We start from the raw sequence: 27,414 nt of genomic DNA, 5'->3' as shown, positions 1-27,414 counted from the left end.
CCTTGACAACTTCAATCTTTTCTCCATTGATAAGAATGTTGTTTATTGGTTCAGTGGTGAGGATTTTAGTTTTCTTGACATTGAGATGTAATCCATACTGAAGGATGTGTTGTTTGATCTTCATCAGTAAATGTTTTAAGTCCTTTTCATTTTCAGCAAGCAAGGTTGTATCATCTGCATATCGCAGGTTGTTAATGAGTCTTCCTCCAATCCTGATGCCGTAAGCTTCTCGGATTATTTGCTCAGCATACAGGTTCAATAAGTAAGGTGAAAGAATACAACCTTGTCACACACCTTTCTTAATTTTAAACCATCCAGTGTTCCCACGTTTTGTTCGAACAAAACTGTCTCTTGGTCTAGGTTCAGATTCCTCATGAGCACAATTAAGTGTTCCGGAATACTCATACTTGGCAATGTTGTCCATAGCTTGTCATGATCCACATAATCGAAAGCCTTTGTGTAGTCAATAAAGCACAGGTAAACATCTTTCTGGTGTTCTCTGCTTTCAGCCAAGATCCATCGGACATTAGCAATGATATCCCTCATTCCACGAAATCTTCTGAATCTGGCTTGAACCTCTGGAAGATCTCTGCCAATGTATGCTTGCAGCCATTTCTGTATTACCTTTAGTAAAATGTTACTCTCATGGGATATCAAAGAGATTGTCCAATGATTTCTGCATTCCATTGGGTCACCTCTCTTTGGAATGGGCACAAATACAGATCTCTTTCAATCAGTCGGCTACATAGTTGTCTTCCAATTTTCTTGGCAGAGATGAGTGAGTGTCTCCTGTGATGCCTCACTTTTTTTTATTTTAAATGTTTTATTGTGAATTATGTGATAGTTTACATGGGAGAACACTAGTTTTACATTCATCCTATTGTATATCATTTCATTGCCATGGTTACAATCCCCTCCATGCATCATCAACCAACCAAAGGGTATACCCTACAATCCTGCCCACCGGTTGTCAGCACACAGCCCCTACTCCCCAGCTGCTCCATCTCTCCACGTCATAGTCTCTGCCTACATCTCAGGCATCACTGCTTCTCTGGGTAGGGTTCCGTTCTCCATTTTACTCCCTTGGTGGTCCCAGGGACCTCCGCTCCTAGACTGCAAAGTTAATTGCTCTCCTCCTTGCCTCCCTCCCTTTCTTGAAAGATTTCAATTCTTATTCCATCAATTCCTGGTGCCTTGTTCTTTGTCAATCACTTCAATGCACTTTGGACTTCCTCCTTCAGTATCATTGGCTCTTGATCATATGTTACCTCGTGAAACGGTTGAACATTAAACATTTCCTTTCAGTAGAGTGACTCTGTGTATTCTTTCCATCTTCTCTTGATGCTTTCTGCATCATTTAATAATTTGCCCAGAGAATCTTTCAATAACGAATGTCGAGGCTTAAATTTTTTCTTCAGTTTCCCCAGCTTGAGAAGTGCTGAGCATGTTCTTCCTTTTTGGTTTTCTGATTCCAGATCTTTGTACATTTTGTTGTAATATTTGGCTTTATCTTCTCGAGCTAATCTTTGAAATTTTCTGTTCAGCTCTTGTACCTCCTCATTTCTTCCATTTGCTTTAGCATCTCTACACTGGAGAGCAAGTTTCAGTGTGTCTTCTGACATCCGTTTTGAACTTTTCCTTATTTCTTGTCTTCTTAATGACTTTTTGCTTTCTTCATGTACGATGTTCTTGATGTCATCCCACAACTCTTCTGGTCTTTGATCTTTAGTGTTTAATGTATCAAATCTGTTCTTCAGATGATCTCTAAATTCAGGTGGGATATATTCAAGGTCATATTTTGGCTCTCGTGGACTTGTTTTCATTTTCTTCAACTTCAGTTTGAATTTGCATATGAGTAATTGATGGTCTGTTCCACAGTCATTATTATATTAGCCATTGGAGAAATGTAAATTAAAACAATAATATGTTATCTTCTTACCCCAGCATTAATAGGAAATTAAAAGAAAGTAAACAAACAAAAAAGTAACAGGAAATGGCAAATGCTGATGAAGGTTTGGAGAGACTCCTACTGCTGATGGGATTGTAAAATGGTGCAACCACTGTGGAAAACGGTATGATGCTTCATCAAAATGTTGGAAATAAAAACACCATATAACTATAACTGATTGGAATACCTAAAGTGGGGCTACAATGTGCCCAGTGAAGGAGGTTGGCTGAGGAGCCTCTGCATTACATAAGTCTATAGGTAGAAGCCTGAACCACATCCAGACCTTCAGAGATGGGAAATTTCCACTTGAAAGGATGAGCAGACCAGCCTGGAGTAGCTAGAAAAACAGAAGATACTTCTTGAAAGAAAGACCTACAGGAAAAATACAAAACAATAAAGGTAGACCTAGTGTTACTACAAGAACAAGCAAGTTGCTTGCCCAGGAGACATCAAGGCAAGTGGTCAGGTCCCCTCAGTGCAAATCCTCTTCCAAGACTAAGATGCAATGGGAATACATGCTCTGACTGGCGACCACACACGTCACCCATAATGGGAAGTGAGGGAAAAACAGTAATGAAGAGGCGAGCTAAGCCCTACAACGTTCAATAGACTCCTGTGAACCTGGGTGGAGACCTGGTTGGCCAGCAGTGTGGCAAGCCCTGGGAACACATGGGCTCAGAGTCAGTGACACAGCCACAGAGGAGTAGAGTGGAGAGTGAAGCATCCAGCTGATAAGAGAGCAGATAGACGCAAGAACACTCACACCTGTAGATAATACACACTTGACCTGGCTCCAATGACTGGATGATCAGAGCTCAACCCAAAGAAGAAATAAGAGGAGAAAAAAGCATCATCTGATACAATTTGATGAACTTGACCTACACCTATGGATGTAGTAGCTCAAAAAAGGAAACAAATCCTTACAGCAAGAATCATTCCCACCTCCTCCACACAAAGAGTAGACAGGATGGGCAACTTGGACATTGGCTACCCAAAATGGGGGTGGGGGACTACAAAGGCAAGAAGTGACTAGCTTACAAGCTTTCAAGAGGGAACCTAGATCCAGTGAGTAGTAGCCAACCTGTCTAGGAAGGGCTGATGAAATGAAATGCAGATGGGTCTCTTGTGATGTAATAGTGAATAATTGATATCAGGACTGATTGTGAGGAATGGAAATGTAAAGGTGGACATTTTACAGCAAGGAGGGGAGTGATTAACTTTTCAGTCTAGGAGTGGAGGGCCCTGGGACCATCAATGGAGAAGAGTGGAGAGTGGGACCCTACCTAGAGAAGCAGTGATTCCTGAGATGCAGGCAGAGACGATGATGTGGAGAGATGGAGTGGCTGGGGACTTGAGATCCAGAGAGGGAAAGGGGCTGTGTGCTGATGAATTGGGGTTGGGGGCGGGGGAGTTGGTTGATGATGCATGGACGGGTTTGTAACTATGGCAATGAAATGATATATAATAGAATGAATGTAAAACCAATGGTGTCCCATGTAAACTATCACATAATTCACAATTCACAATAAAACATTTATTTGAAGAAAAAAAAAAGAAACCATTACCAATAAAGTCAATGTAGATTCAAAAATTAGTTAATGACCAGGACTTCAACCCAACTAATTCAAGCCAGCTTCCTTCCATGGTTCTATGCTATCATTTTGTCTCAGATTCATTGGAAAGTAATTCAAAATGGCCCTGATAACTAAAAGTGATATTGCCGTGGTCTTCCTCCTGTCACTTGGCTGTGAGAGCTTAGAAAGTCACTGTGCTTTCTGAGCCTCATTTTCACACTATAAAGGGATCTATTGTCCAGGGTTGTTGTGCAGATGAATTACTGAGCATGGATGTGCTTAGAGAACGCTGAAGTATTTGAAAAAACAAGGTATTATTATTTTAATACCATATGGAATTACTGTGGGGTATACTCTGAGAGCAAAGTTGCTCTTTGCAGGCATGATGGAGAGTCTACAGAGAAATAAAAGAGATTTAAAATCTCAGTGTAAAAGTCTATTCTGAGGCGTGGAGAAGAGCTTGCCTTACATCCATTGAACCTTGGAGTTGAAGCTTCAACATTAGATCCAGATTAGGAGAGAAAAGATTTTGACAACCTCATCAGACTGTTGAGTTTTCCCTTAACCTCCAGGGAAATAATATTCTTGTTCTGTTTTTTATTTTATTTTTATTAAACTTTTCCCCCCAGTTTATATTAATGAAAAGGAGAGCGTGACCCCTGCCTTCTTTTTCTCTCTCCTCTCTGTATTCTGAAATCTCATTTTTCTGAGACATTTATTAAGCTCCTCAAAGATAAGAGGTGTAATTAATTAATGAATGAAAGAGAACTGATGGAAAAAGAGCAAAAAGGTAAACAAGTTAATCCTTCCAGAAAAGTCAGCCTTCTGTTTTGGAGACATTACTGATTTGAAACATACTTGTGAGTTCTCTTTGGTCCCTGAGTAGCATTATCACTTGGGTAAGTCCCTCTTCCCTTCACAGAATCTGTTTTTCATTTTGGAATGTTAAGGGGCGGGATGTAATATTCTGAAATAGACAGCTGCTGATGTCTACTAACACAACACCAACAACTTCTTTCCTGTTGATAACACCTGATTTTCCTTTGGTGTCTCCACCTTCTCCCGGCTCAGTGCCATGAGTTTGAAGTGCACCTAACTTCTGGACCAAGTTTCAGGTATGACTGGTTCTGGGATGGATGGGACTGTATTATTCTGACCACAATGATTGGTACAGGGATGGGCATTTTATATGAACTAAGTGGACCCACCAGGATGAAGCCCTTTGAACTTTGGTTGGAGGATTAAAGGAAGAGATGACCTTGTTCTCTAAGTCTCTGAGCTAGCCTCAGAATGGCATTGTGCTGAGGAAAACACAGCTTAGAGGAGAGGGCACCGGGTCTCAGTGACATTGCTTGAATCTTTCAATCCAGTTATGCCTAGACTTCCTTACTTATTTGAGTCAACAGATTTCTTCTTTTTTACTTAACTAGTTTGAGTTCATTTCTATCACTTGTAATCCCAAGAATCCTAATCAACAAAATCTCCAATTATTTATGTATCTTTGAATATCTGTTTATCTTTGAATCTAACTACAATCACATTGCATCTCCTCATAGTCTATAAGCTTCTTCTTTGGATCTGTCTCCTGACCTTTGTCTGCTCCTCCAGCTCCTATGTAGGTGCTTGATGGGCAGACTACATATTCTATTTACCTCAGATCTCTTTGAAAGGATTTAGCTCAGAGTAGCCTATCTAACTTCGTCTCTCTCTTTTCATGCCTTTCTTTCGTTGGTCCTCATTTACTAACGTAGGTACCAATGGGGGTATTGATATAAATCAACAAAGTCCCTGAGTCCTCTCTCAATTTATTCGTGAGAGGTAAACTTGAACATCAGTCTAATATAATAGATATGGGTACAGAAAACCATGATGAACCCTAGAATAGAACAGCAACTTCTTTGAGGGGAAAGGAGACACATCTGAAAATATACAACCATGTCCATGTGTTTGATACGTGCTCTGGGAGAGCAGTTTGTTCTAGGCAGAAAGAATGTCATAAGAATAGGTCATGAGACATTAGATAAATAGGCAAGCATGTTGAGAGCACCGCATCTAGTTAGCTCCATTTGGTTATTATAGAATGAAGTAAAGTGATGAGAGATATGACGGCAAAGGGAGGAAGGGACAAAATTAGGATTGGCACCAAAACCAGACTAAGAAGTTAAGTCTATAGCACATTGTTTTGCAAGTGTGTTTCTAAGATACTTCAATGCACACACACATACACTTGTTAAAAACTCAGGTTCTTGAAGCTCACCTCTTTCTATATAATTAAAACTTCTGAGGGTGAAACTATGAAATCTGTGTTTTAAACAAACACCTTAGGCAATTCCTATAAAACAAACCATCAAGTCTGAGGCTCCTGTATGCAACAGGGACTCTCATTCTCGTATATATTCATACGTGTCCGTATTCAATACTGACTCCACATTTTGAAGGCGCCAACACCACATCACCACTCTCTTCACAGTTTTGGTTGGCCCATCTTTTGGAGGCACCAACTTTCTCAGGAGCTGCCCACAAACTCTAAGTGTCCAGGGAAATGTTCTTTTCTGGACCACACAGCACTTACTCTGTACTATTAATGTCTCATTGACATGCACCCCACTGTGTTTGCATAGGTAAGACACACCACTCCCAAGTGGACTGGCAGCCAGGGGTTCTGCAGAATCTATTGTATGCTGGCTGCTTACAAGCTCACAACTCATTTAATTCTTCCAACAATCCCATGGGGTAGTTTGATTATCCCACTTTACAGATGAGAAAACCAAGGTACAAAGAGGCAGCCTCATTTGCTGCCGGCTACACTGGCAGAAAGTATGAGAAGGGATACTCTCCTTGACCAGCTCTTCCTTCACAGGGATGGGACTCCAGCAAATGGTGTTGGCATCTGGGCCAGCCAATGAACACTTACCACACATCCTGAAGAGTCCACCTGGCGGTCAGACACACACTTGAAGTTTCGAGTGCAGCCTCCATTGTTCCGGGAGCAGTCACGAACTGGCCCAAAAGAGGACAGCAGATCATTGATGGTTTCAAAGTATGTGGACAGCATTGCTTCTTCCCTTGGAGAGAAAAGAGATGGTTAAACTCAAAAGAGATCTATAATAAACAGATTTTTAAAAAAATAATGTGCTTTTATTACATTTGAATGGAGTCCTTGTGTGGCGCTATGAGTTAATGTGTTTTACTGTAAGGTTGGTTTGAACCACAGGGTTGGTGGTTCAGGCTCTCCAGTCACTCCTTGAAAACCCTATACAGGGTCGCTTTGAGTCAGAACCGTCTCTATGGCACTTAGTAACAACAACTTTACATTTGAAGACATCATTTCTTCTATTTGTAACCAGGAAAGCAACATAAATAAATATTTTTAAGTAAGAAGAAAAGAAACAGTAATTATAATAATAAAATTACCCATAGACATGCCATCATTTGACATAGTACTTGGATATAGTTGTGAGAAAGAGAAACGGTCTTAGAACCTTATACCCTTTAATGAATCTCATAGTTCTGGAAGGCTGCTATGAGATTTCTGTTTCATCAGTGAGAGAGCTGTAACTCATAGAAAGATAAGATGTCTTACTAAAGGTCACCTGGATAGTAATGCAGTCAAAACAGTTTGTTCTGAGTTCACCCTGAATCTGAAGACAAAGTTCTCCCCACACAACTCTTAACTTGCACTATATATATTTCTATAGAGTACAAAACTGCCCACAGCAACTCTGAAAAATGGGAATATTCCTATCAGTCCCACTTTATGGATATAAAGTTGAAACCATAAAAGTTTAGAATGTGCCCCAAATCACACACTTACCCCAAATCACAATCTATAAGCAACCTAACCAAGACACAAACACAGGACTTTCTGACCTTAACACACAACTTTTCAGAAGACTGCATCAAGGATGGTAGCAACAGCCATCAGAAAGGTCATGGGATTCCTGAAAATGCGATTCCTCCTAAATGAGGTTTTCAAAAGACAGATCTAAACTAGAAACCACAATCCACAGGTCTGTGGAAATTCTATAACATGGGAGCTACCATTGGAAAGGCTTGGATGCTGGTTTCTGGAGTTATTAAGGTGGTATTGTTGTTGGGTGCCACTGAGTCAATTTTGACTCATGATGACCCCATGTGACACAGTACAACTGCCCCATAGGGTTTTCCAGGAGTCCTGGTGTGGCACTGTGGGTTAATGCACTAGATTGCAGAGCCATTTGAATTGCAAGGTCGGTGGTTCAAGCTCACCAGCTGCTCCTCGGAAACCCTATACAGGGTTACTATGGGTCAGAATCGACTCGACGGCACTTAACAGCAACAACAACAACACTTACTGATGTGGCACTGTAGAATAAACACAGTTTATTCTAAAGACAGTTCAAACCCACCAGTTTCTCCTCTGAAATCCTAAACAAGAAACTTACTCAGTGGTACTTAACAACAACAACAACACAATCTTTACTGGAGTAAATAACCAGGTCTTTCTCCCCCTGAGCCACTGGTGAATTAGAACTGCCTGCCAATCTTGAGCTTAGCAGCCAAGCGCTTAACTGTTGCGCCACCAAAGGCTTCTGAGATCCCCTAACACTGGGACATCTATGGTGTTCTTGGCTGTAGGAGATGTTAAGGGAGCACCAGAACCACAGGCAATGGGGAGATGCTTTATATGTTCTTCCATATGTGTCTAATGGAGTCCAGGGTTGTGAAAGGAGAGTAGAAACACATATTGTAGGGACAGGTCAATGAGCATTATTTGTGGTGTCGCTGGACCATCCTGCGAGCAGCTCGTCTTTTATTTTTCTATTCTCAGGCTTTGAGCTGTAGGTTTGAGTCTCCTATCTTGTTTTCCACATCCAGTGGTAGCCCTTTCTGACTCATCCTTCATACTGACTGCTCGTGAACTTGGTAAAAATCCCAACTTTGATTAGGTATTCCTCTGCTCAGTAGCTTCCCATAACTTATCACAGAAAAATCATAATTAGTTATCTTGGCATTAAAAGCTCTTCATAATCTGGTCTTCACCTACATTCCCAAGTCCAAAGACCTTGGCCTCATATTCTCTACCCAAAGGGTTCTTCTCATTCCCTAAACATACAATCTTAGGTCAGGTTCTCTGGAAACAGACTCTGGGATAGAGAGTTGAATGAAGGGGCTTCATTGGCGAGCTCTCTTAGAAGACCTGGTGTGGCGCTATAGGATAAGCACTGGCTGTTAACCACAAGGCTGTGCTTCAAATGCACCAGTATCTCTTTGGAAACCTGACACAGGGTCCTATAAGTTGAAATCAACTTGAGAGAACTACACAACAACAAAAACAACTCTTGGAAAGCAGGACTGAGTAAAGACGAGGCGGAGTTGTAACGTGGCTGGATCTAAAGCTTTAAGTTGATCCTGGAGGAATTCTGGATCTGTGCTAGCCCTTTAGGAACATCCTGAGTTGAAACAAGGAATTCAGCCTTTTACATGCCTGATTCAACTAGTCATTAGCCAAGGGCTACCTGGGTGGGGTGGCTGGACTGCAAACTTGGTTTGAACTGCAAGGTCGTTGGTTCAAGCTCACCAGCTGTTCCTCAGAAACCCTATAAGGTCGCTATGGTAGGAACTGACTCCGATGGCACTTAACAACAACAACAGCCTTCTGTAGGATTCCTGGTGTGGCGTTGAAGAATCAGCACTTGATTGTGAACCACAAAGTCAGCAGTTGAACGGCACCAGTGGCTCCTGGGAAACCCCATACTGGGTCACTATGAGTCAGAAGGGACTTGACAGCACTTAATGACCGTGCTTTAAAGTGACTCAGAGTGACAGCTGAAGCCGTGGACCATCAGCTTTTTATTTTGGAATGTTTCATGGTGAATTATGTGATAGTTTACATGGGAGAACATTAGCTTTACATTCATCCTATCTTATATCATTTCATTGCCATGGTTACAATACCCTCCATGCATCATCAACCAACCAAAGGGTAGACCCTGCAAGCCTGTTCCCTGGTCGTCAGCACACAGCCCGCCTCCCTTTCTGGGTCTAGAGTCCCCAGAGGCTCCATCTCTCCATGACATCGTCTCTACCTCCATATCTGGCATCACTGCTTCTTTGGGTAGGGTCCTGCACTCCGCTCTTCTCTCTTGATGATCCCAAGGACCTCCACTCCTAGACTGCAAAGTTAATCACTCCCCTCCTTTTGCTACAAAATGTCTACCTTTACATTTCCAACCCTTATAATCAGTCTTGATAACAATTCTTCACTATTGTATCACAAGAGACTTATCCGCATTTCATTTCATCAGCCCAGCCTAGACAAATTGGATACTACTCAGTGGAAATTCTATCTTCCTTCACACCCTCTGGATCTAGGTTCCCTGGACCAACAGCTTTTGATTTTCAGAACTGAAAGACCAGTCAGCAAGCCTTGAAGCCAGAGATGCAATATGTATCTTCTTCTCTCAGAATCCTCACTAATGCTCTTGCTTCTGTCTGGAATGTTCATTTCTAACTTCTCTACTTGATGAGATCCTGGGAATCTTTCAAAGCTTGGTTAAAATGAAGGCATACCTTCATTCTTATTGCAAAGTGCTTAAGAAACATATGAAGGCATGGGTGTGGTCTCCTTTAATGAGAAGTTTTGCCAAGAAAACCTGCTCTCCCTCTAATAGGATACCTTTTCTCCAGATCTGGGTTCCCATTCTAAATCCTCTGTGTTCAGAGCTAGAATATATTCACAAAGAGAAGGTACAGCAAGAACTAACAGGATAGCACCCCCCCTCCACCACCACCTCCTGCTTCCTAAGTTCATGCAGAGTGAGGTCAGGGTGACAGGTGTGTATGGAGGAGACAAAATGAGCAGTTCCTGCAATGACACTCCTGGGAGACTTAACACTTTTGAGTCATGGAAAGAGCTGAGAATCTTGGGAAGACATTAAGGCTATTAAAATATTAACATCCTTAGAGGGATAAGGAAAAATGGAGAGTGAAAGAAATCAAAAAAAAAGGAGAGATGATTTGAGAAAGTGAAAGAGCAAGAAAAAAACTGCCAGAGAGGAAAAAAAAAAAAAAAAGCAACAGAGAGGCAGAAAAACATACAATCATTCAGAAAAGGATGGATGGATAGATAGATCATACACACATACACAGGTGCATATACACACAGATACAATGATATACAGATGATAGCTAAAGACAGAGAAAAAGACAGATAGAGGAGTCTCCTCTATAAAGAGGTTAAAGACAGGAAGCTGGAAGTACATCAAAGTGTGTGAAAAGACAGAGAAAACACTGGAGACACAGTGTGGAAGAAATAGGAGTTAACAAATAGATCAAAGACGGATAAAGCTGCAAGGTAAAGACAAAGCAAATATGTACATGCACGGAAGCAAAGTGGGAACACAAGTGAGAGGAGGTAGACAGAGAAGAAGGAAGAAAGAGGAGAGAGGAAACCCAAGAAATTAGGCAGAGGTAGAGAAGGCAGTCAGAAAGTGAAAGGAAAGACTGAGTGGAAAAGAACACATAGAGAACAGAAACAGAGGGTAGCACCAGGAAACAAAGGGAAGAAGAGAGAAACAAACAAAACGTTCCACCTTGCAGTGGAACCCTGAGACAGCTAAGGCTTGTTAAACAAGTAAGGAACTGCTCCCTTTGAAAAGGATTGATTCTGCATAAACATCAGTTATGTGAGGGAAACATTACTTAAAACAAAAAAACCTGACAGAGGGGCTATTACTAAGTCAAGAAAAGTGATTGTGTCAGGCAAGGAAATGAAGAATCCAGGCACAGAGAAAGAAAGAGTTTAAGGCTGGCACCAGCATTTTCTTAAATTAGGGATTCAATCACTCTTTTCTTGATGCTGAGTCTAGGGTTTGGGTTTGTTGGTTGTTAAAGCTGCCTCAATAAGAAAAGACAAAGGGATTAATGAAATGGCAACCAAGCAGAGGTGGAAGGGGCACTGAGCCTCACACCGGGGAATCAGGAGACTTGGATGAAAGTCCTGGCTTTGTCAGACATCACCAATATCATCAGCAGTATCGATGATATCCCCTGCAATGGCTATGTGCCAACAGCTGTGTCCAGCTCTTTACTCATGCTACTTCCTCTACTTTTAGCAACAGTCTTATAAGGTCCAACATCTTACGCCTATTGGGTGGCTGGAAAAAGTGGGTCTCTCTCAGAACCTCATAGGACAATTGAGGATACAGTAACGTGATTCATCGAAATATGTTTTTCAAATGTATTAATCATTTATTTACTCAACAAATATTTGAGCACCTACTGTGTGCCAGGAATGCAGCTGATTGTTATTCTGTCTCTGCTTGCCTGTCTGCCTGTTTCTGCACTTTGAAAGTCTAGACACTGTCTAAGATGTTTGCGGAGCACCTCTTGATATCCGACATCCAGTTCTTTTTGTCTGACATTGCTAGTCTCAAATGGAATCAGGCAGACCTCATGAGGCTGGGTGCGGAGGCTGCCATCTCCTCATTACTTGATTGCTCAAGTGCAAATGCATCACCTGGCCCAGACAGTCTGAGTCCCATGCAGGGTGAACATTAGGCAGGGCAGCTGAGAACAGATGCTGACATGGCCTACTGTTAATAAACATCAGGAAAAGTCTGTGTCACTCACAGAGAGGTGTGAATGGATGACAAGGCAGAGACAATGACAAGCCCCCCCTAAGGATGCAGACTAATCAGTCCTTGGTCACAAAAAGCAGTTGCTTGATAGGAAGCAAACTCCACCACCCCCATCCTGCCCAGGGGCTTCTGGGGCCTTCCCAACCCCCAACAGCAGGGGTGACTGTGGAAAAGCAGATATGAGAGTAGGTTTGTCTGCATTTCCAGCTTCACTGGCTACATGGCCTTCAACTAATCATTTAAACTTTCTGAGCTGCTATTGCCTCATCTGAAAAACAAGGATATGAATAGCTAGCAGACTTAGCATGAGAAATAAATTAGATAATGCATATAACATGCCCAACATACAGTAAGTACCTACATGGTGGTGGTGGTATGCCGGGGAGTCGTTTCCTACTTATAGCAACCCTACACAGGGTTTCTGAGACTGTAAATCTTTACAGGAGCAGAAAGCCTCATATTTCCCCCACAGAATGGCTGGTAGTTTCGAACTGCTGACCTTGAGGTTAGCATTCCAACTCGTAACCACTACGCTATCACAGCTCCTTAAGTGACTATCTAATGGTTGGTATTAATGAGTACCAACTGGTGTCTGTGAAAGTTGTAAGTATCACACCTTGAGACTGTAATATGCTCAACACAGGAGAAAGGAAGGGAGATATGAGACCCTTATGTTGTCCATATACTCATTTTGAACTTTTCATTGGTGTCTAATTTGTCCTAGCATTGGGCTGGTACCTAGGTGACATATAAATGGATGTAGTATAGCTGTTGAACAAGATTAGTTTAAAGTATTCAAGAGTTTGAGGACTAAGGCACACCTGACCTAAGCCATAATATTTTCAGTAGCCTCAGAGGCATGTGAATAAAGAAAAAATTGGGCAATGAATAAAGAAGACCATATGGGAATTGATGCATTTGAGTTATGGTGTCAGAGAAAGTTCATTGAAAGTACCATGGACTGCCAGAAGAACAAACAAATCTGTATTGGAAGAAGTACATCCAGAATGTTTCTTAGAAGCCAGGATAGTGAGATTTCGTCTCTCATACTTTGGACATGTTATCAGGAGGAACCTGTCTCTGGATAAGGACATCATGCTTGGTAAAGTGGAAGATCAGCGAAACAGGAAGACCCCGAATAAGATGGATTGGCACAGTGGTATCAGCTCAAGCATATCAACAAGTCTAAGGCTAGCACAGGACTGGGCAGTGTGTTGTTTTGTTGTGCATAGGGTCGCTATGAGTCAGAACCGACTCAATGACACCTAACAACAACATCATCAACAGCATACCACTGCTGGGAAAGCAGGAAAAACAAAAGCAAAATAATAATAATCTAGCAATGAAACTGGAGTTATTAGACCATAAAGGAAAAAACTCGTCAATCCAGACCAGGGAAGTGGTGAGCCAGAGAAGACTTTTGGAGGAGACTATATTGAATCTGAGACAAAAGATGAGACGAAATTAATGAAAGGAAAGAAGGTAGTATGGGTAAAACAACTCTAGGCAGAGAGAACACAATTTGTTAAGACCTGGAGGTAGGACAGTGTACGCCTTGAGTGGGGAAACTTCAAGCAAAGCAAAGAGGTATGAGTATTGAGGAAGTGGTGGGGTTTGGCAAAGACTAAAGAAGACTTTGAAGGCCATGCCTTGGTGATTCTGGCCTTCACCTTGATAAACTGCTACCAAAGGGTTCTAAAAGTAAGGGATACCAAAGATTCGTGTAGTATAAAAATCACTATAGCAAGAAAACCATAGCTAATACTTATTTAGCATCTACTACAGACTGCAAAGTTGTTTGAACTGCAAGGTTGGCGATTCAAGCTCACCAGGTGCTCCTTGGAAACCCTATACAGGGTTGCTATGAGTCAGAATTGACTCAACAGCACTTAACAACAACAACAACATACCTGGTAAGGAGATCTAGTAGCGTAGTGGTTATGAATCAGACTTCTAATCTCAAGATCAGCAGTTTGAAACTACCAGATGTTCTGCGGGAGAAATATGAGGCTTTCTGTTCCCATAAAGATTTACAGCCCTGGAAACCCTGTACAGAACAGCTATGAGTCGGAACCGACTCCATGGCATATAACAACAACAATATACCTGGTAGCGTAGTGGCTATGAATCGGGCTGCTAATCTCAGTCAGCAGTTCAAAACTATCAGCTGTTCCATGGGAGAAAGATGAGGCTTTCTGCTCCCATAAAGATTTATAGCCTTGGAAATCCTGTAAAGGGTCACTGTGAATTGGAACCAACTCTAAAGCACATAACAACAACAACAACAACATGCCAAGAAATACATTGTGTGATGTATGTGCCAACTCACTTAGTCCTCACAAAAAAACAATGTGGTAAATTATAACATCATTTGCATTTTATAAAATGAGGTTTAGGTTGCCTGGCACATATTACCTGCTTAATAAAGACTGGTGTGATACAAGGCTTCCTTCCAGGGAGGGCAACAGGAATGAGCTGGTACAAGTCACAGTGAGGGTGGGTTTTGGCTTTTCAAAAGTCAGCACTCTTCAGCAATGGAATGGTATCTCCTACGGTATTACTCACTGCAGGTATGCAAGCTGAGGATGGATGACCATTATCTGGGATGGTTGTGTGTGTGGGTGGGTGGGTGTGGGGGGGAATTCCAGGGGAAGGAATGGACAGTTTCATGATGACAGAAACTAATATTCATTGGCAGAGCCCTGGTGGTGTAATGGGCAAGTACTCAGCAGCAAATGGATAGGTGTGCAGTTGGAATCCACCAGTCACTCTATTCCTGTAAAGATTAAAACCTAGGAAATCCTATGGGCAGTTCTACTCTATCCTAGGAGTCAATTCCAACTCAAAAGCTCAAAGCAACAACTGTTATTTATTAGGCCTCGAGAAGGAAACCCTGAATGGTCTAAAAGGATCACACAATTTTCTGCTAACTGAAAGGTTGGAGGTTTCAGTTGATCCAAAGGCACCTCAGAGAAAGGCCTGGGAATCTACTACTGAAAACCCAGTCATTAAAAACCGTTTGAGCACAGTTCTACTCTTGTTACACACAGGGTCACCCTGAGTTAGAGTTTATTTAATGACCACAAGGGTTATCGCATCGAACTACCACCATAGTCCTCAAAGACAGTACCACTATTAACCCTGATGTGTTGATTAAAAGGAGTGCTGGTGGCACAGTGGTTAAAGCAGTGGGCTGCTGACAGAAAGGTTGGCAGTTTGAATCCACCAGCTGCTCTATGAGAGAAGAAAGTTGTGGCAGTATACTTCCAGGAAGATTTATAGCCTTTGAAACCAGTTTGATTCTATCCTAGAGGTTTTCTATGAATTGGATTTGACTCAACAGCAGGGCTTTTTCAGTTTTTGTTGTGCATTTAGTGAAATGCACATACACACATCTAGTACTTACAGAGATGGGCAGGCTGTCAAACAGAGTCCAAGTGGCAGATCCATGGCTCCACACGGGGTATGTCTTATTAATCCTGCTAGTTTCCTGGATTCTCCTTTCAAATGCTTTACCACCCAGAAGATTCTGGGACTGATATTCCAGCTGATACTTATGATTCTCCTTCCCCTAGCAATTATGGATTGCATTAATTTAAGAAGTACATTTCTGTGCCAAGTGGTCTCATAGCTTCCTGTGTCTTGTGCCTTTTGCGTAGTTTGTACGCTTCCTACGTACTAAGAATTCTCCTTGCTCACTTCCACAGGAACACCAGACATGCTGCAGCTGTTCACTGAATGAGTACTGGTGGTACAGTGGGGAGGAGGGGACACATGAAGCCCCTTCATCGCGTATTCTTGGGAGCAAAGAGAAAGTGACTGTGAACGTCCATTGTTCATCTGTGAAATGGGATAACAGTACCGACCTCACAGGCTCTTGTGAGGATTCAGTGAGATAAGAGAAGTAAAAAACACTCATCACCATCAGGTCCAAGCCAAGTCCCCAATAAAGAGCAAAAGCACATAGCAACTGCTTTACAAAGATTAGTTGATTTGGAAATGTATTCATTCATTTAACAAGTATTTGCCCAGCACTCATAATAGGGCTGGCATGTTAGGCATACAGAAAGGAGCATGAACTCTGTTCTCCTAAAATTTAGACAAGCTTACAGACTACAGATACTTGCCAAGCCACTTAGCAAGTATCTCACTCTCATTGTCTCTGTCATCTCTCTCTATAAATATCTACACCTATAATGAAAATGAATAAGCCCAAAAGTCACAACAGTTAAGTACTCCTCTCCTCACCAAAGGTTGATGGTTTGAATCCACCTACTAGCTCCATCTGGAGTTTCGGCAGCTCAAACTCAGCAGTACTCCTTGGAAATCCTATACAGGGTCGCTAAGAGTCAGAACCGACTCAATGACACGTAACAGCAAGAGCAGCATGGTAGAAAGACCTTGTGATCTACTCCCGTAAAAGTTGCTGTTATTGTTAGGTCAGCAGTTCAAAACAACCAGCTGTTCCGTGGGAAAAAGATGAGGCTTTCTGCTCCTGTAAAGATTTACAGCCTCAGAAACCCTGTACAGGGTCGCTATGAGTCGGAACCGAATCCACAGCACACAACCACCACCACTAAGTCCTTTCTGACTCATAGTAACCACATGTAAGACAGAATTAAACACTGCCTAGAAGAACTGATGCCTTTGAATGGTGATGTTGAAGGAGAATACTAAAAGTGTCATGGACTGCCAAAAGAACCAATAGATCTGTTTTGGAAGAGGTGTAGCCAGAGTGCTCTTTGGAGGCCAAGATGGCTAAACTTCGTTTCTCATACTTTGGACATGTTGTCAGGAGTGAACAGTCGCTGGAGAAGGTTGTCATGCTGGGTGGGATGGAGGGTCAGAGAAGGACAGCAAGACCCCCAGCGAGATGGATCGGCCAGGTGGCATTATTGATGGCGTCAAGTGTGGCAGCGGTAGTGAGGTTGGCCCAGGATCGGACATTGTTTCATTCTGCTGTGCATGGGGTCTCTATGAGTCGATTCCGACTCGATGGAACCTGACAACAACATTCCTGCACCATCTGCATAACCGTTGCTATGTTTGAGACAACTTGCAACCACAGTGCCATTTCATCTCATTGAGAGTCTTATTCTTTTGCACTGACCCACTACTCTACCAAGCATGATGTCCTTCTCCAGGGGCTGGTCCCTCCTAATCTGATGTCTAAAGTATGAGAAATGAAGTCTGGTCATCCTCACCTATAAGGAGGATACTGGTTGTCCTTATGAACAGATTTCTTCGTGTTTCTGATAGTCCATCAGATACAAAGGGACTTCAAAAAGTTCATGGAAAAATTCCATTACCTTTTAATTCCATTTTCCCACTTTTAAAACTTTTTAAAGCCCCTCACAATATTCTTTCATTTTAAAACCTCCTCAGTATTCAATATTTTCCTCCAACACCCAAAATCAAATGCATTGATTCATCTTTGATCTGCCTTATTCATTGTTCAGCTTTAAATGCTTTAAATGATTGAAAGGATCCTGACTTGGGTCAGGCTCACCTTAGTTCTGAAAGTGGCATCTTTGCTTTTAAACAGATTTGCAAATCTTTTGCAGCTGATTGTCCAATGCAAGAAGTCATTTTATTTTTTGACCACTGCTTCCTTGGGCATTGATTGTGGATCCAAGTAACATGAAGTCCTTGAAAACTTCAGTCTTTACTGTGTTTAGCGTGATGTTATTTATTGGTTTAGTTGTGAGGATTTCTGTTATTTTTATGTTGACATGTATTTCACACTGAAAACTAGTCTTTGGTTTTCATCAGTAAGTGTTTCAAGACCTCTTTGCTTTCAGACAGCAAGGTTGTGTTATGTGCATATCATAAGTTGTTAATGAGTAATCCTCCAATTCTATGCAACATTCTTCTTCATATAGTCTAGCTTCTGGGATCATTTGCATTAAGATTTGAGTAAGTATGATGAAGCCATACAAATAAGACACATGCCTTTCCTGATTTTGAACCACCTGGCATTGTAGGTTAATGCGTTGGACTGAAAAGTTGGTTTGAACTACAAGTTAGGCAGTTCAAGTTCACCAGCCACTCCTCAGAAACCCTATACAGGGTTGCTATGGGTTGGAATTGACTCAAAGGCAATTAACAACAACTACCCTCATGTTCTGTAAAGATTGTTGTTGTTACGTGCGGTCCAGTCAGTATCGACTTACAGTGATCCTGTGCATAACAGAACATTACCTATAGGACAGTTCTACTTGTTGCATGGGTTGGTATTCATTGGCATCAACTCAGTGGCATCTAACAACAACATCATCATTACAGATAGATACTTAAAAATACCGGGCAGTATAAAAGCTTACTTATACTCTAAAAAATTGTCCAGTGAAAATTTTATGAATCAGCAGAACACTGCCTAATATACTGACAGAAAGATGAGCACCTTAGGTTTGAATGCACTCAAAACACAACGTGGAAAGAGCTACCTCCTCAAAGGCATGGATAGAGTAAAGCTTTTGTTTTACTAATGTGGCATGTCTCAAAATAAGAAGAAACAGCTACAAATATCTGCTACTGATTGGAAGGTAGAATGCATGAAATCTGAATCTAGAAAAATTAGAAGTCATCAAAACTTAAAAGGGAACACATAAAGACTGGTATTCCAGGCATTAGTGAGTTAAAATGGTCTGGTATTGGACATTTTGAATCATACAATCAATGGTCTGCTATGCCAGCAATGACAAAGTGAAGAAGAATGACACCACATTCACCATCAAAAATAACATTTCAAGATCTATCCTGAAGTACAACACTGTCAGTGATAGGATAATATCCATATGGCTACAAGGAAGACCAGTTAATAAAACTATTATTCAAATTTATGCACTGACCACTAATGTCAAAGATGAGGATACTGAAGATTTTTACCAATTTCTACAGCCTGAAATTGATCAAACATACAAACAAGATGCAGGGATACTTGCTGATGATTGAAATATGAAAGTTGAAAATGAAAACTGAGAGTCACTAATTGAAAAATATGGTCTAAGTGATAGAAATGATACCAGAGATCATATGAAAGAAGTATATAAGATTAATGGCCTATTTACTGTAAATACAATTTTTTTCAACAACAAAAAATAGTGACTGTACACGTGGAGCTCACTCGGTAGAATACACAAGAATCAAATTGACTGCATCTGTGGAAACAGATGATGGAGAAGCCAATATCCTCTGTCAGAATGAGGTCTGGGATGACTGCAGAGCAGCTCATCAATGGCTCATATGCAAGTTCAAGAAGAAAATTAAAAAGAGATACACAAGAGCCAAAGTATCACATTGAATATGTTACACCTCAATTTAGAGATCATCTCAAGAATATATTTTATTGACCACTAATGACAAAAGGCCAAACAAGTTGTAGGATGACATCAAGGACATCATACATGCATAAAGAAAAGGGTCATTAAAAAGACAAGAAAAAACCAAACTGGATGTGAGAAGAGACTCTGAAACTTCTTGAACATAGAGTAGCTAAAGTGAAAAGAAGAAATGGTGAAATAAAAGACCTAAACAGAAGATTTCAAAAGGTGACTTTAGAAGTCAAAATAAAGTATAAAACAAAATGTACAAAAATCTGTAGTGTGAAAAGCAAAAGAGAGAAGCATGGTCAAGACTTCTGAAGCTAAAAGAACTGGAGGAAAAATTAAAGCCTTGAATTGAAATATTGAAGGATTATATTGACGAAATACTGAACAATGAAGGAAGCATCAAAACACGATGGAAAGAAAACCCCCCTTTAAGACTGAAACTCAAAGGGAACACATAAGCAGGCATTTAAGCTCTCTGGCAATCATGTTGATCTCCTGGTGAGTGGAAGTGGGGAAAGATAGCAATGAAGTTATGGGCTGAGTTCGACCACGTACCATAGAGTCCCTTTGACCTGGAGATGAGAGCAAGAAGAGGAAGAGCTGGTTGGTCCGAAGTGTGGTGAAACCTGGGGACTCCTGAGCCCATGGATAAAGACATAGCCACAGAGGGATAGAGTTGAGAGAGAAGCATCCAGCTGATATGAAGTGAGGGGAGACACAAGAAAACACCAAAATATGTAGATAGTACACACTTGACCTAGCTTCAGTGGCTTGATGATCAGAACTTGACTAGAAGATTTTTTAAAAAAATGTTTTTTGATAAAGGAAACAAGTGTAAATTGCTACAATTTTATGAACTGGGCCAACACTTATGAATATGCTGTTATTGTTGTTGTTAAGTACCGTGGAGTCGGTTCCAACTCATAGTGACTCTTCACAGGGTTTCCGAGGCTGCAAATCTTTACAGGAGCAGAAAGCCTCATCTTTCTCCAGTGGAACCGCTGGTAGTTTCAAACTGCTAACCCTGAGGTTAGCAGCCCAATCCATAACCACTACGCTACCAGAGCTCCTTACATTTATGGATATAGTAGCTCAAAATATCAACTGAGAGGGATCGAGTTTCACATCAAGAATAAATCCTATCCCCTCTGTATGTAGTCTTGAGAAGGATGGGTAAATTAGACATTGGATGCCTAAAATGAAGGGGTGATAAAGGTATGAAGTGACTGGCTTACAAATTTTCAAGAGGGAGTTTAGTTTCAGGCTGTACAGGGAAAGGTAGAATCCCCACTGAATAGTATTCATCTTGTCTAGGAGATGGGGATAAAATTCTTATGATTTGATAGTGAGTAATTGCTACCATGACTAATTGCAACTGTCACAACTGTAAAGGTAGAAGTTTTGTAACAAAAAAGTGGAGTAGTTAATCTTACAGTCCAGGAACAGAGGACTCTAGGACCAGCAAGGAAGAAGAGCATGAGCACAATGTGGGTCCCTTATCCAGAGAAGCAGCAACACCAGAGATGGAGTCAGAGATGATGGCATGAAGAAGCAGAGCAGCTGAGGACTCTAGACTCATAGAAAAAGAAAGGCTGTGTGTTGGCAGCCAGGTGCTGGTAACCAGGAGGCAGTCTTGCAGAATGTGCCCTTTGGTTGTTTAAATGATTTTATATCTTCCTGAGTGCTTTTGTACATCCCCCAAAAAACAATGGTATTGAAGGAAGAAATTCAAGTTACATTGAGGACATTGGCAAAACACAAGGATCCAGGAATGGAAATATTACCAATGTACATGTTTCAAGAAATAAATGCAACATTGGAAGACCTAGCCAACAAACAGGAAGAGATCCGTGTTTGAGGCTATTCCAAAGAAAGATGATCCAACAGAATTGGAAATTATCAAACAACTTCATTAATATCACACACAAGTAAAATTTTGCTGAAAATGTCAGACTTATTGCCACTGAGTCGATTCGGACTCTATAGGACAGCAAAAATAGTTGGAACTATTGAACTGTCTGCCTGGAGGAAATGGAAGAAAGAAGAGTGCAGAGAATGAAAGACTCCTGGAAACAATTAGTCCAATGAAATAATGGACTAGGCAACCATCAGTCTCCATTAACCCTAATACCAGAAATAGATGGTCTCCGGCTAACACAACCAACTGCTCTGAAACGGATCACGTTAGAATGCCCTGAATAGAGAGGTATAAAAATGTGGAACAAAGCTCAAAATCATAAAAAAAGACCTGGGTTACTGGTTGAATAGAGACTAGTGGAAGTCCCAAGACTAAGGCTCTTAGTCACCTTTCAGGTCTGAAACTGAACTCACCCCCATGGCTCAATTTTCTTAAAAACAATTCATAGATCTATAAGGGAGGCTACATTACTAGTGAGGTATGCACACTCTAGAACCACCAACTGAAATCAACAGGGCAGTATTTACCCAAGGACACAGTTCAAAAGGCTTAGGAAAGGATGAAGAATGGAAACAGAAAACAGAAGGAGGAGGTGGAGTATGTGGTGTTACACTGAGAAGACTGTAACCAATGAGATGAAGCAAATGTATATGAATTGTTGAATGAAAAACTGATAATCTGCTCTGTAAATCTTCACCCAATTCACAATAGAAAGTTAAAAATAAATAAACACACTATAAACAAAACAAACAAGGTTGCAGCAGTATACTGACAAAGAACTGCCAGAAATTCAAATTGGATTCAGAAGAGGACATGGAACAAAGGTTATCATTGTTGATGTCAGATGGGTCTTGGCTAAACGTAAAGAATACCAGAAAGATATTTACCTGTGTTTTATTGACAAACAAAGACATTTTACTCTGTGGATCATAACAAATTATGAGTAACATTATAAAGAATGGGAATTCCAGAATACTTAATTGTGCTCATTAGGAAGCTATACATTGACTAAAATACAATTATTATAACAAAACAAGGGAATACTGCATGGATTAACACCAAGAATGGTGTGTGTCCTTTCCCTATTCTTAATCTGTATGCTGAGGAAATGATCTGAGAAGCTGCAGTATATGAAGAAGAATGTGACACAGAATTGGAGGAAGACTAGTTAACGATCTGCAATACACACAACCTTACTTGCTGAAAGGAAAGAGGACTTGAAGCACTTACTGATGAAGGTCAAAGACTATAGTCTTTAGTAGAGGTTACATCTCAACATCAGAAAAATAAAAATCCTCCCAGCTAAACCAATAAACCCAAAACTAAATCCATTGCTATCAAGTTGATTCTGACTTATATCAACCAGGTATAGAATTTCTGAGGCTGTAAATCTCTAAGGAAACCTTGTTTGTCTCCAATGGATGGACTGTTGGGTTTGAACTGCAATTGACAGTACACTGCTTATCCTACTACAGTGCTACTTAACATCATGATAAACATAGAAAAGATTTAAGTTGTCAAGGATTTCATTTTACATGGATCCGCAATCAATGCAGTGGTCAAGAATATTGACTACATATTACTCGAGACAACCTGCTTCAAAAGACTTTTTAAAAAAGTGTTAAAGAGCAAAGATGCCACTTTCAGGACTGAGGTGTGCCTGACACAAGCCATGACACTTCCAATCACCTCATATACATACAAGGAGTCCTGGAGTAAGATAAGCACTGGACTGCTTTCCAAAAGATCAGAGGTTCAAATTCACTAGGTTCAAACACAAGGTCACCATGAGTCGGAACCAACTCAATGGCACTTAACCACTAATCACCACCACCATATACACACAAAATCTAGACAATGAATAAGAAAGATTTAAGACAAATCGATGCCTTTGAATCCTGGTGTTGGAGAAAAATATTGAATATATCAGAGACTGTCAGAAGAACGAACAAATTTGTATTGGAATGAGTACAGCCAGAATGCTCCTTAGAAGTGAGGCTAGGGAGACTTTGTCTCACTTTGTTCACGTTATCAGGAAGGACATTATTTTTTTGGTAAAGTGGCTCTGTATGAAAAACTCAGAAACCCGATACAGTGTTGCTATGAGTCAGAATCAACTTGATAGCACGTAATAACAATAACAAGAGAGTCCTTGAGAAAGCATTAGACCTCCAATAAGAGAAGGTGGCTGCAATAATTGTCTCAGTTACAGGAATGATTATGAGAATATTAAAGTATTGGTCAGTGTTTCGCTCTACTGTACATTTGGTTTCTATGAGTCAAAACCATCTGGATGGCATTTAACAACAACTTGAGAGCATATGACAGACGGACCAATTTATTCTAGACAGTTGAGGATATTGTAACTTCCTACAGCCAAACCAGTCACTGGCCCATGTCACTGGGCGTTTTCTCCCAGAGTTATTCCATATGTGTCCTGCTCTACCACCCCATCCCAGCACAAAATAATGAGTATGATCATGCTTCGGATCCAATTTCTTTGACATCATTTTCTGGGGAAGAAAAGCCATGAACTTGTTGTCACAGTTCTCCTCTTCACCCACTCCCTTTTCTCCTGCCCCTAGCAAAACACATCAGTATTTTCAAGATGGTTCCATGGCAAATACTGTGGCTCAGGCTCATTCAGGTGATACCATGGCTCTCAGCTGGAGACACGTTCATGAAGATGAGCTCCAGAGGCAGCAAGATCTTGGTTTTCGGGGGCAGTTGCTCAGGAAGCAGCACCTTGCCCCAACTGGAGTTCACCCTGCTCTCCAACAAAGGGGGCAGAGGCTGAGGCAGTACAGCAGGTGGCCTTGGGCAAAGAGAGTCACCATATCAGAGGAAATCAGACTGCACCTCTAGCAGGAAGAATACCATCCTGGAGTCCTGAGACTTGGAATCTGATTCAGCTCTGCCTTCCTCTGCTGTGTGTCATTTGTGAATCCTTTACCCTCTCTGGCTCTCAGGTGCTCTATTTATACAATGATACAATGACCTCTATAAGGAGCTCTGGTAGCACAGTGGTTACGAATTGGGCTGCTAACCTCTAGGTCAGCAGTTCAAAACTACCAGCCATTCCGCAGGAGAAAGATGAGGCTTTCTACTCCCATAAAGATTTACAGCCTCAGAAACCCTGTACAGGGTCACTATGAGTCGGAACCAACTCCACAGTACTTAACAACAAATAACAACACCACAATGATCTCTAAGGGTGTTTCTAACTCAAGTATCTAATGGTATTATGTGGCTTTGCAAGAAAGTTGACAATGTTCCCAACTGTCATTTCCTGTTCAGAGATGAGGCAGGAATATAAGAATGAGAGAGGAGACAGAAAAAGGCACTTCCAATCCCATGATTTTGCACCAGAGGAAATCAAGGAAATTATGGAGTCAGTGGGGAAATGAGACAGTTTTGTCACCGTGACGAGGTTCTCAGCAACTTTCCAGGACCTGCCACTTATTAACAGAGTGACTACCCACTCCATCTCTCCAAGTCTCAGTTTCCTTATGTATAAATCAAGAATAATAAATCTAAATGTTGTTGTGGTTGTTGTGTGCCATCGAGTTGGCTCTACTCACAGCGACCCAAGGCTTTAAATGTTTATGAGAACAAAAAACCTCATGCTTCTCCCATGGACGGTCTGGTGGGTTCAAACTACCAACCACGTGGTTTGCAGTCCAGTTCTTATCTATGGAGCCACTGTGCTCCCCTACTACATCTAACAGCAAATAATAATAAAGCAAAAAATAAACCTTAATCCTTAGGATCCCTGTGAGGATGGCATGAGATACAGAGAGTTCCATGAAGAGCAGTGGTTTAAGGTCATCGCCACACTTGTAATGCCCAGCTCAGTGATTGCAGCTCATTGTAGTTGTTATGTTGTTGTGAAGTGCCGTCGAGTTGGTTCTGACTCACAGCGACCCTGCATAGTGTTTTCAAGGAGTAGCTGGTGAGTTTGAACCACCGATCTTGCATTTCAAACCAACCTTACAGTCCAGAGCTTATCCCACAGTGCCAAGCCAGGGAGCAGAAAGTCTCATCTTTCTCCCGCGGAACAGCTGGTAGTTTCGAACTGCTGACCTTCCAGTTTGCAGCCCAATTCATAACCACTACACTAGCAGAGCTCCTTGGACTCATTGTAGGGGCACCTAATTTTTGACTGAATGAAGGAAGACTGAAAACAAATGTAAAACACTTAGCACCATGGAACAAAAACCACTGCGTACTTGATTTTTTTTTGCTGTGGCTACTGATCCTAACCATAGCTTGTTTTTCATCAATCTGGAGAACAGAAGTTCTTAATTTGATGCTAAAGATTCCTTTGACAGTCTGGTGATGTTTATGAGCCACAACTTAGAACAATGCCTTTAAAAGCAAAATAAAACAAAATGTAAAAAGCATTAGAAAAAGAAACAATTTATCTAAATATTTTTTAAAAAGCAATTGTATTATAACAATGTATATGTCTCTTTACTGATATATTAAATTAAGAAAAAGAAAAAAAGATCTAGTAGCAGATGTGATAACAACCAGAAAATTTGAAGTTTCAAGGAGCATAAATTATATTCCAAGACATTTACAATGAATGAACCATCATTCAAAACTATATGTGATTTCTACCAGTGACAAATTCATAGGCACTGCTGTTTTTTGGTTTCGTTTGTTGCCTGCTTTTATAATTGAAGGAACTGCTACATTTCAGTAAGATGTCAGTGCAAGAAAAGATGTAGTAAATTTTCAGTGCAATTTCATGGACCTCCAGCATGAACCCCACATTAAGAACCCCTGCCTAGACTGAAACTTTAATAGGCAAAGCTTTCCCTTGAACATCTTTGGCTTTGTGAATGTAAGCAGAAGCTTGGGCACAGATATGAAAAGAAAGGAAATGAAAACTCAGCTAGGATTACATTAAAATAATACCTTCTTGGATGAACGTATGTGACATGGTGAAAAGAGAACACATTTTGGCTTCAGAAATTCTGTATGAAGGCATTGGGTGTATATTTACAAAGTCTACCTTCTCTGAGCCATGGGTTCCTACCAGTGTCATTGCAGTGTTTCCTGGCAGGGGGCAGGGAGATTGGATGACATAAATGAAGCAATGAGATAAACTTTGTTTATGCAAATATAGCCCCTCTCTGTTTGCCTTCTGTTGTGATCACCATAAATGACAGACATGTTTTACAGCCACAAACACTCTCTGCTCCTTAGAAACCCTCTACAGGGTCACTATGGGACAGAACTGACTCAACGGCACTTAAACAGGAACACACTCTGAAAAGTTTTCCAAAAGTTCTAAGGGTTCAGAGGGGTGGGGAGAGGCAGTACCTCTGAATTCCAATCTTGTCCTGTTAAGTATCATCTAGTTGGTTCTGACTCATAGTGACCCTACATATGATTTCCAAGGAGCACCTGGTGGGTTTGAACTGCCAAACTTTTGGTTCACTGTCTAGTGTTGATCGTACAGCACCACACCAGGTGTCTAAGCTTTAACTTCTCCTTAATATAGTGTTTATCAGACTCACTCTGAAGACAATTCTCTTTTGTCTTTCAAGACTTTTATAGATTGATGTATGTCCTAACCCGAGAATAGGACCTTGTTTAGGAATAGGAAATTTTTAATGATTTTTAAATTTCTTATCAGTTGTTAACTGCCTTTGAGTCAATTCTGACTCATAGCAACACTGTATAAGGTTTCCAAGGAGTAGCTGGTGAGTTTGAACTGCTAACCTTGTGGTTCAAATTGACCTTGTAGTCCAGTACTTATCCTACATAGCCATACCAGATACCAGAGTAGGTGGGTCCTAGTCCTAATCAGTTCTGATAAAAGGAGAGAACAGACAAGGAAACAGGTATGCACACAGAGAGAAGATACCATGTGAGCTTTAGTCTATATGTCAAGAAACACCTAGAAATGCTCGAGGCTACCAGAAACTGAAAGAGACAAAGAAGGTCAACCCTGAGAACTGACAGAGCTAGCATAGCCCCATGGATGCTGTGAATTCCAACTTCTGGCCTC

The 27,414-nt window shown here is 41.0% G+C and overlaps 1 protein-coding gene across 3 annotated transcripts in view; it reads right to left on the bottom strand.

Annotated features, from left to right (window-relative positions):
• Window positions 1–27,414, bottom strand: part of ASTN2 (astrotactin 2) — a 1,331,668-nt gene that overhangs the window by 542,189 nt on the left and 762,065 nt on the right. For all 3 annotated transcript variants that reach the window (XM_006865679.1, XM_006865678.1, XM_006865680.1), the window contains one exon: window positions 6,437–6,587. In XM_006865679.1, the coding sequence (XP_006865741.1) occupies window positions 6,437–6,587 (151 nt within the window). The remainder of the gene's footprint in view (window positions 1–6,436; window positions 6,588–27,414) is intronic.

Source organism: Chrysochloris asiatica, unplaced genomic scaffold, assembly GCF_000296735.1.
Source record: "Chrysochloris asiatica unplaced genomic scaffold, ChrAsi1.0 scaffold00081, whole genome shotgun sequence".
Classification (NCBI taxonomy): domain Eukaryota; kingdom Metazoa; phylum Chordata; class Mammalia; order Afrosoricida; family Chrysochloridae; genus Chrysochloris; species Chrysochloris asiatica.
The sequence above is the reverse complement of the archived record's forward strand: the minus strand, read 5'-3'. Positions and strand labels throughout refer to the sequence as shown.